Source organism: Geotrypetes seraphini, chromosome 2, assembly GCF_902459505.1.
Source record: "Geotrypetes seraphini chromosome 2, aGeoSer1.1, whole genome shotgun sequence".
NCBI classification, from domain to species: Eukaryota; Metazoa; Chordata; class Amphibia; order Gymnophiona; family Dermophiidae; genus Geotrypetes; species Geotrypetes seraphini.
The window spans coordinates 354,184,077-354,197,905 of record NC_047085.1 but is presented as its reverse complement, the minus strand read 5'-3'; the positions used below and the strand labels follow the sequence as shown (position 1 = coordinate 354,197,905).

Below are 13,829 nucleotides of genomic sequence, written 5' to 3'. Positions count from 1 at the left end.
TATGGACATTTTCCCTGCTTCTACTTTCAACGTTTAAGGCCTTAGGCCAAAAAGGGACTTAGACGTTCTTTTTTATTATGCCCCTTCACGTGTTCATGTATATTTTGAGAGCCAGACAATGTTGTCCAGCAGATGTTGATCCTGCTGTTTTATGTTTTATATATTCTTTTCATTTGAATCTCGATAAGTTTATAGTATTTCATGTGGAGGGGCATTTTCAATATGATGTCTACGGTAAATCCAGTTATAGATATTTTGGGAAAAATGTCCATAAATCAAGTAGAGAAAATTATTATTTTCAAACCAGAAAAGCAAGTACGGTATCTTTTTTTTTTTTTTCCCCCAGATGTGTTTGTCCTCAGTGTATCTATCGTTCTGGACCATTAAAAAAAAAAAAACAATGATGGGGGGTGTTTTTATTTTGCGATATCCCTGTAAATGTATTGTTAAATATAAAACTAATACATATGTATTCTTTGAACCTTCTCAGTTAACAAGCTTCCTGTCTATGAAACGCTTTGAAGGGGGGAAAGAATAACATCTCTAATTAAGTTACTAGAAGACTCCTACTACTGCAGTTAGATACTCGAAATTCCTGTTAAATGTTACGTATATATTTGTTCACTCAATAAGAGTCTTGGACCTAATATTTGGGATTTAAAGTATTGATTAAGATTTGTATTTTCTAATTGCTATCTATATTTTGTTTAAAATTACTTCTGTTTCTTTCTCAATATTCTGTACAAGAAGTTTTCTTGGAAAAAATGTAAAATTAATAAATAAATAATAAATAAAAAAAAGTCCAAAAAAACAACCATTGGAAAGTAAGAGGAGCCAGCATTCTTAGCAGACTGGCCACACAAACACCCCAGCAGAGCAGTGGGACATCCTAGAGGGCACTGCAGTGAATTGCACATAAAACGTGCCATGTACAATAAAAGGTCTCAGGTACACATCTCACTATAACCCCCTTACATTGTTTAGTGAGCCCTGCAAAACTCACCCACAACCTAACTATCTATGGCCCCCTTTTATCAAGCCATATTAAGATTTTTTATTGCCGGCCGCTGCAGTAAAAATTCCAATGCCTGTAGGAATTCTATGAACGTCAGTGATTTTACCACAACGGCCGGCAATAAACCCTAATGTGACTTAATGAAAGGGGGGGAGGGGTTTGTATTTTATTTGAATGTTCTAATGTCTGCTTATTAGGCGTTTTATAAGTATTATGCTGACATTGTATATATATCTTTTATTTGAATTTCAGTGTTAAATATATATATATTTTTATACTGTTTCATGGTGGTTCTATTATATAGTCTCAGCATGCTGATTTTGAGTTTACCTCATTTATTGTACTTGTTTATATTTTGTCATTTTACACTTCTCCCTCCGTATTTGCGGTTTCAGAACGCGCAGTTTCGCTTATTCGCAATTTTTCACATGCTGACTCCTCCCCACCAAATTACATCATGAGTAAAGTACCTGTACTGTACCGATAAAAAAGTTTGGCGCTTACCAGCTTTCACTCAGAAAATCGCTGCTTCCAATCTTTCATCCTCTCAATCGCTGCTTCCCAGTTTCCCAGTGTGCACAGAGAAAAACGCTTCTTCCCAGCATGCATAGAGAAAATCGCTACTTGCCTGCTATCAGCCTGAAAATCGCTGCTTACTTCACCGATATTGCCTCTCCTTCAGGAACAGGTCAGGTCTCCCACCCTGGCTACAAAGTTATTTGCGGTTTTTCTGTATTCGCGGTTATGTCCCGCCCCGAACCACCGCAAATTCGGAGGGAGGAGTGTACTATTGTTATACTTTTAACAAAATGGTAAGTTTTATTTTGAACTATACTCGCTGTAATGCAAAACTCATCCACTGTAACGTGCCATGTACTAAATAATGCTGAAACAGCATTTATACATATCTACTTCTTATATAACAGTGATCAATCAATATGCATAAATGTACTGTATGTATATGTGCATATATTTTGAAAACCTCAATTGATGAAACAATCATTTATTGATCCACCAGTAGCTCTCATTTAAATAATTTCAAGTCAATTCAATTGATCCTCAGAAACACCACCTCAGACTCCTATAATACCTGTTATGGTCAGTTAGCTAAGTGGAAACAACATTGACTATCAGCTGTAACTGGATATCTTCTCGGCACCAAAAGATGACACAACTCACTACATTGTGCAGCAGCAATAGCAAAAAAAAAAAAAAAAAGGAGCAGAGATGACCAAGCAAATAAATGAAAGGCAACTAACCCCCCTCTTTTACTAAGATGTGCTAAACGATTAGTGCGCACTAATTGAATTAGCACGCACTAAACGCTAACGCATCCATAGACTAACCCCCTCTTCTATTAAACTGTGCTAATTTTTAAGCGCAGAGAGCCACGCTGAATGGCCCGCGCTGCTCCCGACGCTCATAGGAACAACTATTAAACTGCGACAGCAGTTTCTAGCGCGGGGAACATTCAGCGTGGCTCCCCGCACTAGAAACTGCTATCTCAGTTTAATAGAAGAGGCCCTAACATGCACGTGTTCGCATTTAGCGCATGCTAATTCGATTAGCACGCACTAATCGGTTAAAGCACCTTAGTAAAAGAGGGCCTAAGTTCATAAAGTTATCCTTTATTCACTAAAAGGTTTCCAATCACCAATCCTCAAGAGTTAAGGATCTCAACACTTGCAGTAACAGTAAGGGTGACGGGTCAAAAGCGTGCAAGGACGAAGGCGCGCTGACAACTGAGCGCGGACAACTGAGCGCAGGGCGTAATCGTGCCAAAGAAAACCGTATTTTAAAGGGCTCTGAGGGGGGGGGAAACCCCCCACTCCACTTAATAGGGATCGCGCTGCCTCACGCTGCCATGCCCCACATTATACTGATAACTTTTTCCCTAAAAAACAGGGAAAAAGTTAAGTTTCCAGTATAATGAGGGGGGTAACTGTTCCCTCTAAGCTGAGCAGGAGTCCTCCACCCACAGTCTCACCAATAGAGGGTGCTGTTTTACTGTCACATTTTTCAATTGTGAGGGACAGGCAAGTTCTGCAGGACTCCAGGGAACATACCTGTCCTTAGCGACTGAAAATATTCCACCCCCTAGTGGTAGCAATGCAGCTGGAGGACACCTGCTCAGCTTAGAGGGAACACAACCCCCCAAACCCCCCACAAAGCCAGCGCGATCTCTATTAAGTAAAGTGTGTGTGTGTGTGGGGGGGGGGGGGCGGTCCCCACCAACACCCTCCGTCGGAGCCCTTTAACATATGGTTTTTCTTCGGCGCGATGAAGTCCTGCACTCAGTTGTCCGTGCTCGGTTGTCGGCGCGCCTTTGTCCTCGCGTGCTTTAGACTATGAACCAACAGTAAGATGCTTGAGCAGCTGGGCACATGATGGAAGGACATTACAGATGACAGACAAGACACAAATCCATAAGCAGTTTCTGCAGGGGGAATTCAGTTGCCAATTGTCTAAGATGTGTTAAGTTTTTGTATATTGATACTAGTCTGAAACAGGGGCAAAGTTTATCCCTGCCCCTGAGGGCTTTGTCCCCATCCCAGCCCCATGGGCTCTATCCCTATCCCGTGGTACCCGTGTCATTCTCTGGTGGACAATGCTAACAAAACACTGACTGTTATGGACTGAATATCATCAGGAGAGTTTTTATCATTTGTTTTCAGCTTTATTTGAAACTTTTTGACTTGCATTAACATTTGGGTCAATATTCAGTGGCATTTATCAAAGTTGCAGCAGCTCTTATCCAGATAAGTATCAGTCATCAGGGCCAGACACTGATTTTTAGCTGTATTTTTTTGGTTAATGCTACTGAAAATCTTTACTGATCATCCCAGCATTACGCTAACCTGTCCAGAGAGCTAAAGAAACGTGACTATGGAGTTTATTGAGGGGGGAGGAAGGGGAAGAGGGCATAAATAAATAAGGAAAAGTATAAATTGCGGTAAACAAAATAATTTATGAACAGATATTGTTTTAGCTGGAAGCACATTAAAATGACTTACAAATCCAGCTTCCAGGTCCCAGCACCAACAGTAATTCATAAATCTGACAAAGCAAGCTCGCAGGAAATCACCAACCAGAATCGTTACATATGTCACTAATATGTCTGACACAGTTAGCCTGACAAATTCCTGTAAAGAAGCAAAACAGAGAGATGAAAAGTAAAGCTACAGAAATAGTTTTAAAATACTGCAGGTAATTGCCTTTACATCTACCAGGGCTTCCAAACCTGTCCTGGGCACCACCAGCCTGTCCAGTTTTTAGAATATGTAAAACGAACTGGCAAAAGAAAAATCTTTATACATTAGAGACTCGGCATTTGGAAATTTCTTTCATGCATATTCATTATGGATATCCTGAAAACCCAGTTACCAGTAAATATGTACTCATAAGGACTGGTCTAGATAACCCTGGAATTCATATATTTACACAGAAAAATAAAAGCCATGCAGTTAGCTTAGTAAATACAATACTTGTATATTGTTGAGTCAGGCAAATTAAAGTCAAATTGTTTATCTTTGTTTCTGTCCCCTGAAAATGATGTGCATCCCATTGCCCATTTCTATAGGCAAGCTATAACATATTGATTCAGTGAGATAGTAATTCTTTATGACCAAGAATTGTGAAGGTGATACGATCTTTACATGCCTGATGGGGCAAATCTGTGCAAGGCACAAGAGAATGATTAAAGAAAAACAAGTTTCCAGGCACAATTGTGACGCCTGTTTAAGTAATTTAAAAGGATAGCAATATTGATCGCATCCAGCTCAATTTACAATTCACATTTTTCAACCTGAAATATAACATTACAGAGCATAGCGGCATGTAACTGATACTATCCCAGCTGGCTGGGATACATGTAGACAAGTAACAGTCTCAGCAGCTATGTAAGACATTTTTTTTTTTCAATCTGATTGAGCACTGGGTTTGATTCTGCTGTTTGCTTATATCAAATTATGATTGTACAAATAATCTCCAGGATAAGTGCTTGTGTTGGCTGTCAATACCTAATCTATACCAAGAACACTCAGATCCTTATACATCATTAGCCCAACGATTTTCAACTTTTTTCATTCCATATTTTTCTGACCGAACAAAAAAAAGTAGAAACCCCCCATTTTACATAACCGCGATAGCGGCTATTAGTGCAGGGAGCCATGTTGAATGCTGCCCCCGACGCTCATAGAAACTCTAAGCGTGTTGGGAGCAGTGCGGAGCATTCAGCGCAACTCCCTGCGCTAATAACCGCTATTGTAGTTTAAATTCTTTATTCATTTTATAACTTACATCAAGTACATCAATATTGATATTAACATTGTACATAGATAATTCACTTGAGATTTTACAATTGATCTTTATCAGATTAAATTTATCCCTCTCAACTCCCTTCATTTTATATTTCATAAAATCATTTTCTTCAATAGTAAAATCCCCCTCCCCCCGCCCTATTTTTCATTTGTACTAAACAGGGAAGAAAAACCTATACTTATTCTTTACAATATTCTGATAATGGCCCCCACACATCCTGAAATTTATTAAAATTCCCTTTTTGAATGGCTAATGTTCTTTCCATTTTATAAATATGGCATACTGAATTCCACCAAAAACTAAAGTTCAGTCTATTCCAACTTTTCCAATTATGTGTTATTTGTTGTATGGCAGCAATAGTTTGTTATTATTAGAGGATATTTGGCTCTTGGCCCTCATCGCCATGCCAAATAATACTGTGTCATATGTTAATGCCACATGATTTTCTAATAAGCAATTTATCTAGTTCCAAGTTGATTTCCAAAATTCCATAAGTGGACAATAGAATAATAAATGGTCTAAAGTCCCTGCTTCAAGATGACAATGCCAGCATCTATCAGACTTAGAGCTATCTAATTTTAAATGAACAGGGATCCAGAAGGCTCTATGCCAGGGGTGCCCAACGCGTCGATCGTGATCGACAGGTCGTTCGCTCAGGCGACCCCAGTCGATCGCACAGCAGGTTCCCTTCTTCCCTTCTCTTTTTTTCCCCTCCTGACTGGCCCGCCTCTTAAAGAACGCTGGCCAATCAGAGTGCTGGAAGGGCGGGGTGAAGGTCGGTGGGGATGGAGCTCAGCGCATCACAAGAAATAGAAGCGCCTGTAATGATTGAGGTAAGAGCGAGGCCTAATGCTGCCTGATATACAATTTTAAAAACCCCAAAATCGGCCTCCCAATCAGTGGCGTACCGAGGTGGGGCGGTCCGCCCCCGCCCCGGGTGCTCGGCTTGGAGGGATGCACAGCCGTCCGGGTCCTCCTGCCCTTCCTTTCCACCGGTCTGTGCACGGGGCTCGCACCCGCCGCCCAAATGGTGCTGTTGGTTATCGCGAGACTCGCGGGAGTTGACGGCACCATTCGAGTGTCGGTGCGGGACCAGGCAGGCGCAAGCCCCGAGCACGGACCGGGGGAAAAGAAAGGCAGGATGACCCGGACCTGGCCGGCTGTGCACCCCTCCAAGCCGTGCACCCGGGCGGATCGTCCCCCTTCTAAATCCATTGTACTTGTCTTTTATTCAGTTCCACTAATGAGCATTGTGACAGGCAGTTCTTATGGGGCAGTTCTTGGAAGTATTTCTTTGTTTTTCTGTGCCTAAGTATTCTATTAATTTAACTTCCTTATTCCTGTGGGGATCTCCAAAGGGGACGAATGGGAGACGGCCGGTGGCAGGTGGTACTTTAGCAATTCTTACAGGTTGCCATAGGCCTCAGGAGCTGTCTTCCCTCTGCCGTGGTCCTGCCCCTCCTCTAAGTCAGAGACAGGCTTGGGGCAGAGGGAAGACAGCTCCTGAGACCTATGGCAACCTGCAAGGATCGCTAAAGTACCAGCGATCCTCTCTGCAGACTGCTCCCTGCTGGAATTAGGTAAATGGATGTGGGGAGGGTAGGCCTTCCGGGGGGGGGGGGGGGAGTGCAGTCCTTCAAGGGGTAGTGCAGGCCTTCAGGGGGGGAGTCAACCTTTGAGGGGGAATGTGCAGACCTTCAGGGGGGGTCAGGCCTTTGGGGGAGGGGGGCTGTATAATAAAAAAATATTTGAACATAAATACAAAGTACACTCGGTGTGTATATATATATATAAATATATATATATAAATAAATATATATATGTTTAGCATTTTTATTGTTGGTAGATCATTTTGACTTGGTCATTTTAAAAGTAGCTCGCAAGCCCAAAAAGTGTGGGCACCCCTGCTCTATGCCACTGTAGTTTAGTAAAAAGTGTGTGTTTGGAGGGGGGGGGAGGAGTAAGTTTATAGCCATCAATTGAGACTGCTCCAATTTTGTTGTTTGGGCTGAGAACCTTTTAGTGACCTTTGTACCAAGTTTAAAATAAACTGAAAACTGTAAATATATTGGGAAGAAAGAAAATGTGATAGCATTCTTTTAAACTGTGACATTCCATGAACAAAAATAAAAAGGAAAAGAAAGAAAGGAACAAAATAAACATTAGAGCTGCACATTGATTAATTGCATAAAGCGTCCCATTTCCTTCTGTACTTGTATAATAGCCAATACAGCCAGCAGAAGTAAATTCTCAGAACCGACATGTTTTAATTACTAACATGAAAATGAATCATTTTTCTTACCTTTGTTGTCTGGTGATTTTGAAGCCGGAAAAAAATGATTTGAAAAATAAAATCAAGCAACAAAGGTAAGAAAAATGATTCATTTTCATGTTAGTAATTAAAACATATCGGTTCTGAGAATTTACTTCTGCTGTCTATAGCCCCCTTTTATCAAGCCACGTTAGGGTTATTTTTATTGCCAGCCGCTATGGTAAAAGCTCCAATGCTCAAAGGAATTCTATGAGCGTCGTAGCTTTAACCACAGTGGCCGGCAATAAAAAACCGTAATGCGGCTTGATAAAAGGGGACCTATATTTGCTACTGTGTGAGTATGGAAGGAAATGTGAGGGGGGGGGGTACATTTTATGCAATTAAAATTTTTAATTGTGATTAATCAATGTGCACTCAGAAAGCTGTATAGCAAATTTGAATAAAACTTGAAATTTGAATCAGCATTGAACCAGGTAACTAGATATGGGGGAAAGTGTTTCTAATGCCTCAGTAAGAAGTCCTTTTACTAAAATGCAGCAAAAAGTAGCCTTAATGTACCCCTTACATGGTCTCTCCCGCACGCTAAGACTACTTTTCCCACAGTCAAAAAATGGCATTGCTCCATGTGCTGATTTGCACTGTCATGCATACTCACCACCCTCGGACACCTCCCCCCTTTTCAGGAAAATAAAATTTAATTTTTCTGTGCACGCTTTCTGTACACAAAATGCGTATTTTACTGCTGAATGCCAGAGCACGTCATGTAGTAATCCTTTTAACCTGCAGTAAGCATGCACTAATGCTTAATGCAGTTTAGTAAATGGACCACTAAGCAATCTAATCAAATCACAAAACAATAGGGCCCATTTTCAAAACAAAAAGACGTCCAAAAAACAGCATAAAGTAGCACTTGGATGCTTTTCTTGCCAAATATCCAAGTCGCCATTTTCAAAAATGACTTTCTGGATGTTTTATTAGGCTTTTTGTCTGCAGTGTGTCTAAATCTCAAGGGGGCATGTTGGAGGAATGTTATGGGCGGGATTTGGGCAGGCTTAGCACTTGGACGTTTTGCAGCGATAATCAAATTTTTACAAAATGCCCAGGGCACAATTTGGACATTCGGGGGCTAGACCTGTTTTAAAAACAAATAAGGACCAAAAGGTTGCCAACACTGACCAGATGACCACTGAAGGGATTAAGGCATATCCTCCCCACACTCCCCCAGTGGTCACTGACTCATTCCCACCCCCTTAGTTGTGAAAGAAGTACACTTCCCCCTCCCTATTCACGGTTTTGATGTTCGCAATATCGATTATCCGCGGTTTTCTCCCCAGGCCCCCCCCTGAGAATCGCTCGTTGGCATAAAAAAAAAATGGCCCTGGGACTTGGAGGGAGGAGATCACAGGCGGCGTAGGGGGGGGGGGGAGCGATCGGAGGCAATCAGAGGCGGAGGGGGGCAATCAGAGGCAGAGGGGGGCGATCGGAGGTGGCATGAGGGCGATCGGAGCATGGACCTTACCTGGTGGTCTAGGAGCGATCTTCCTACACTTCTGCCCCATGCAGAGCCGTGCTATGAGTTCCCGTGGTTTCACGAGACTACAACAGGGAGTTCCCGTTGTAGTCTCATGAGACCATAGGAACTCAACAGCATGGCTCTGCACGGGGCAGGAGTATAGGAAGATCACTCCTGCCCCACGTCACTGCTAGACCACTAGGTAAGGTCTGGGGGTGGGTCAGAGCCGGCCAAAAGTTATTCACGATTTTTCCCTATTCACGGGCCGGCTCTGCCCCTAACCCCCGCGAATAGGGAGGGAGAAGTGTAGTACATTCAAGCCTGTGTTACAGCTTCAGATGGCCACACAGAGACATCTCAGCAGAGCAGAGGGACACTTTAAAAAGTCTCAGATACAGATCTCACCATAACCTGCTTATATGGTAAGTCCCTCCAAAACACACCCCAAACCTACTGTACCTATTTAAAGATAACACATGCAGGCATAAAGGCTATTGTTGTGAGGAACAGGTGGGTACATTTAATTTTGGGTGGGTTTTGGAGGGCACACCATATAATATAAGCAGGTTATGGTGAGATCTGCACCTGGAACTTTTTAAAGTGACATTCACAGCAGTACCTCCTAGAATGCTCCTCTGCTTTGCTCAGATGTCTATGTGGCCAGCTTGCTAAGAATATTGGCTGTTTGCATGTCCCAATGGATTTTTATTTTGTGCTTTTTTCATTTGGACGTTTTTGTATTCGAAAATGGCCAAAAATGTTAGACACACTATGGCCAGGAATCTAGAACCAGTGCTGATTTTCTAGGCACTGGTAAGCATCCATACCTCCAATAAAAACACCATCCGTTATCTCCTTTGCTTTTTGACATTGTACTGGAACCCTTGCTATTGGCTATTCAACAGGCAAAGGAGATACAGGGTATTCCTTATGCAGGTCGGGAATATAAAGTCTCTGTGTATGCAGATGATATTTTGCTTCATTTGAAGAATCCCGAAACTTCCATCATGCAATTACTGGATTTGATTGACTGATTTGGCAAATTTTCTGGCTATTAAATAAATTGGAGTAAATCAGGGGTTCTTCCACTAAATGTACATTGTCCAAAAGGATTATTTGATACATTCCCTTTTCTTTGGAACGAAGAAGGTATAAAGTATTTAGTTATTTGGATACAGAAAACATTGGAAGAGATGATGAAAGTAAATGGAAAAACTTTATTGCTGAAGGTTACAGAATTGTGTGAGCAATGGAACCCTTTATTTCTGTCTTGGTTGGGAGAGTTCGAACAGTTAAGATGATGATTTTACCTGTGGTTTGCTACCAAATGGATATGTTGCCAGTGTTTTTTCAGGGGTCCTTTTACAAGAAGTTAAATAGTATTCTTACTAAATTTATTTGGCTGGGTAAAACTGCGAGAATTGCTTTAGTATCTTTACAAAAACCAATTGCAGCGGGTGGGGTAAATTTTCCCAATTTTTATAGGTACCATCAGGCCTATATACTGTGGGGCTCATAATAATAATTTTAAAAAAAGTCAAAAAAGTAGCCTAAATGAGTACTTAGATGATCAAAAAGCCTGATCGTCCAAGTACCCATAATCAAAGCTGGTTTTAGATGTATCTAAAACCAGCTTAAGCCTTTCCCCTGCCTTTAAACACACAGAGAGAAAAGAGGCGTTTTTAGAGGAGGGGAAAGAGCGGGCGGTGGGCCGACCTAGACCTAGGCGTGCAGCAGGTATAACCAAAACTTTAGGCAGGTTGCCTAGTCGGCACTTATACGTTTTGACTTAGACAAAGTCAAAACAGGTATAAGTGCCGAAAAGGGGTTGCTGAGCTGATCGTGGCTGCTGCGATCAGCTCAGCGGCCCCAGCAACCTGCCTACCCCCTACAGCAATGATCGCGGCAGGAGAGATGGCTCATCTCCCCTGCCGCGATCCACCCTTCCCCACCCCCCGACAATGATCAGGGCAGGAGGGAGCCCAAGCCCTCCTGCCCCGCAGCAGCCCTGAACCCCAGATGAAGATCGGGGTAAGAGAGAGCCCAAGCCCTCTTGCCTCGTGGCACCCCCGACCTCCACAACACTATCGGGGCAGGAGGGAGCCCAAGCCCTCCTGCCCTCGATGCAAGGGCCCCCCCGAACCCTGATTGCCCCCCCTACTAACCCGCAACCCCCCCGCTGACCCGCAGACCCCCCACTCCCCGTACCTTCAATAACATTGGTCGGATGGACGGGTGCCAAGCCCATCCGTCCAACAGGCCAGCCATCCGTTGAATGGCTGGCCTTAGAACCTGATTGGCCCAGGCGGCTCAAATCCCGTCCATAGGTGGGGCCTGAGACGCCTGGGCCAACCGGAATAGATCTTTATGGATCCCTGTTCATTTAAAGAAATTGGATAGTTCTCAGTCTAACAGATGCTGGCACTGTCATCTCGATGTAGGGACATTGGATCATCTACTGTTCTATTGTCACTTGATACTTAAATTTTGGAGATCCATTTGGGGTCAAGTGAATAAAATATTGGAAAATCCAGTGGCATTGATGTACGAAACCATGCTATTTGGCATGTTAATCAGGGCTAAAAGCCCAATATTTTCCCATAATAATAAACTTTTCTTTATTATGACTGGGATCAGTTAAATTATAATTTCTGGTGGGAATCTTTATGCCATATTTTTAAAATGGAACTTATGATTGCCATACAGCAGGGACATTATAGGAAATTTAAGGATGTTTGGGAGTCATTGACAAGATTCTGTAAGGAGTAATTGTTGATTTTGCTTGTTGAAAATACACATCCAGGGTGGGTGGGAGGGGGGTTGGGAAATACTTTTAATTTGAGTACAGTTGTTGGATATGTAGAAGGGGGGGATGATATATGTATTTGTCATGAAATATAAGTTGATAGAATTTAAGTGCTGTTAAAGTGCAAAATGTCTATATAATATGTTGCACTTATTTTTAGCTTTAAAATGAATAAAAATTTATTTTTAAAAAAACAAACAAAAAAAAAAACCACCATCCAAATAGCATTTTTAACCAAGATTTGAGGCACATATTGGCAACTAGAAAACTGGAACTGGAATCACACCGATGTAGGTGCTTTAGGCTGCTGAACACCAAAGTAGGCATGGCCAATGCCGGAAGTAGCATTAGGCAATCTAAAGCATCACATAGGCGCCAGATATGTAGGCCTGGAAAAACTTGTCCTATATTTCCGGTGCCTGTCTTTTGCATCAGCACAATTCTGAAACCGGCATCAATGCCTGACTGACATGCAATCAGCAGCCACTTGTAAGGTGGATGTCGATATCGACACCAGTTTGAGAATCCACACATAAGTGTCAAAACGTCTAGATAGGTCATTTAAAAAAAAGAAAAGATAGTCATCTTGCAGTTTCAATGAACATATTCTCTATTGGATTTTTGGATTTCTTTCCCAAAATGTCCAAACTCAGACTTAGATATCCTATCAAAAATGCCCCTCTATGTGTCTACTTCTGTTTTGAAAATTACTAGGGTTGTAACATAAGCTTGAAATGACATGGGAAATGTTGTTTCATGTTGATTTTATCCTAAAATGACCCCCCTCCCCCCCCAAAAAAAAAAAATTCTTTTTTTCTAGTGTTTTTAATAGTTTCCTCTCTTCACAAACAGCAATCATGCTTTGCAAAGTGAGCACACTGTGCACAAACCACAGGTATGAATTCTTTGCAAAGAGTGTATACCATTAACAACATTGCCTCAAAAGTGAAAAATAAAGCCTCAGATACAACGAAAAGTCCTAAACATAACATGGGCAATTAAACAGAATGAAAATTTGTGTCCTGCATACCTTTAAAAATTACCACAGAGGATTATTATAGAGACATTTAAATACTTATGGGGCCCATAATCAAAAACATAGATGTCCAAAAAGCATCTTAAATAAGCACTTGGACGTCCTAATTGCCAGGACATCCAAGTGCCGATAATCAAAACCATCTTTCTGTATGTCTAGCGAGGTGTTCCAGCCTCTGTAGGTTCAGAACATGAGATGGGCGTGGTGGAGGTGTGTTATGGGTGGGCTTTGGGCAGTCTCAAGGGCAAGTTAGACATGGACGTCTTGCAGCGATAATCAAACATTTTGCTAGACATCCTGGACAGAACTTATATGTTTGGAACTAGACCTGTTTTAGAAGGGTCTAAATACCACAAATGAGCCCCAAACTGACCAGATGACCACTACATGCAAGGTAAGACACCCCCATACTCCCCCAGTGTTCACGGACCCCCTCACACCCACAAAGCTCAAAATACAAATGTACATACCCGTCTCCAGATCATCAGCACCTGGTATAGGAAAGCCTAGTAGAGATGCACACAGGTGTCTTACGTAGCCTGGTGGGTGGGCTAGTGAACCATAGAAAGGAGTAGCAAGTCCCATAAACCACTCTAACCACTACATTCATGGTGGAAAATGTGAGCCCACAATAACCTCCCAAAACCCTACTCTACTGCCATATAAGTGCCACCTGCAGCCATAAGGGCTATTAGGGTTGTAGATAGGTGAGTATAGTGGGTTTTTGGGGGTATTTTTGTGGGGCTCACCATAACCTATACGGGAGCTGCAGTTTTGGGGAGTCCTGCCAGGTTCAGCTGATCAGGGATTCCACTGCCATGATCAGCTGATGGTAGCCTGTGGAGGGGTCTGCCCGCAAAGACAGGT

At 42.2% G+C, this 13,829-nt stretch overlaps 1 protein-coding gene across 3 annotated transcripts in view; it reads right to left on the bottom strand.

Moving 5' to 3' along the window:
- The window catches only part of TMC2 (transmembrane channel like 2), a 124,614-nt gene that overhangs the window by 50,613 nt on the left and 60,172 nt on the right, over positions 1 to 13,829 (bottom strand). For all 3 annotated transcript variants that reach the window (XM_033930413.1, XM_033930414.1, XM_033930415.1), the window contains one exon: positions 4,030 to 4,158. In XM_033930413.1, coding sequence (XP_033786304.1) covers positions 4,030 to 4,158 — 129 coding nt within the window. The remainder of the gene's footprint in view (positions 1 to 4,029; positions 4,159 to 13,829) is intronic.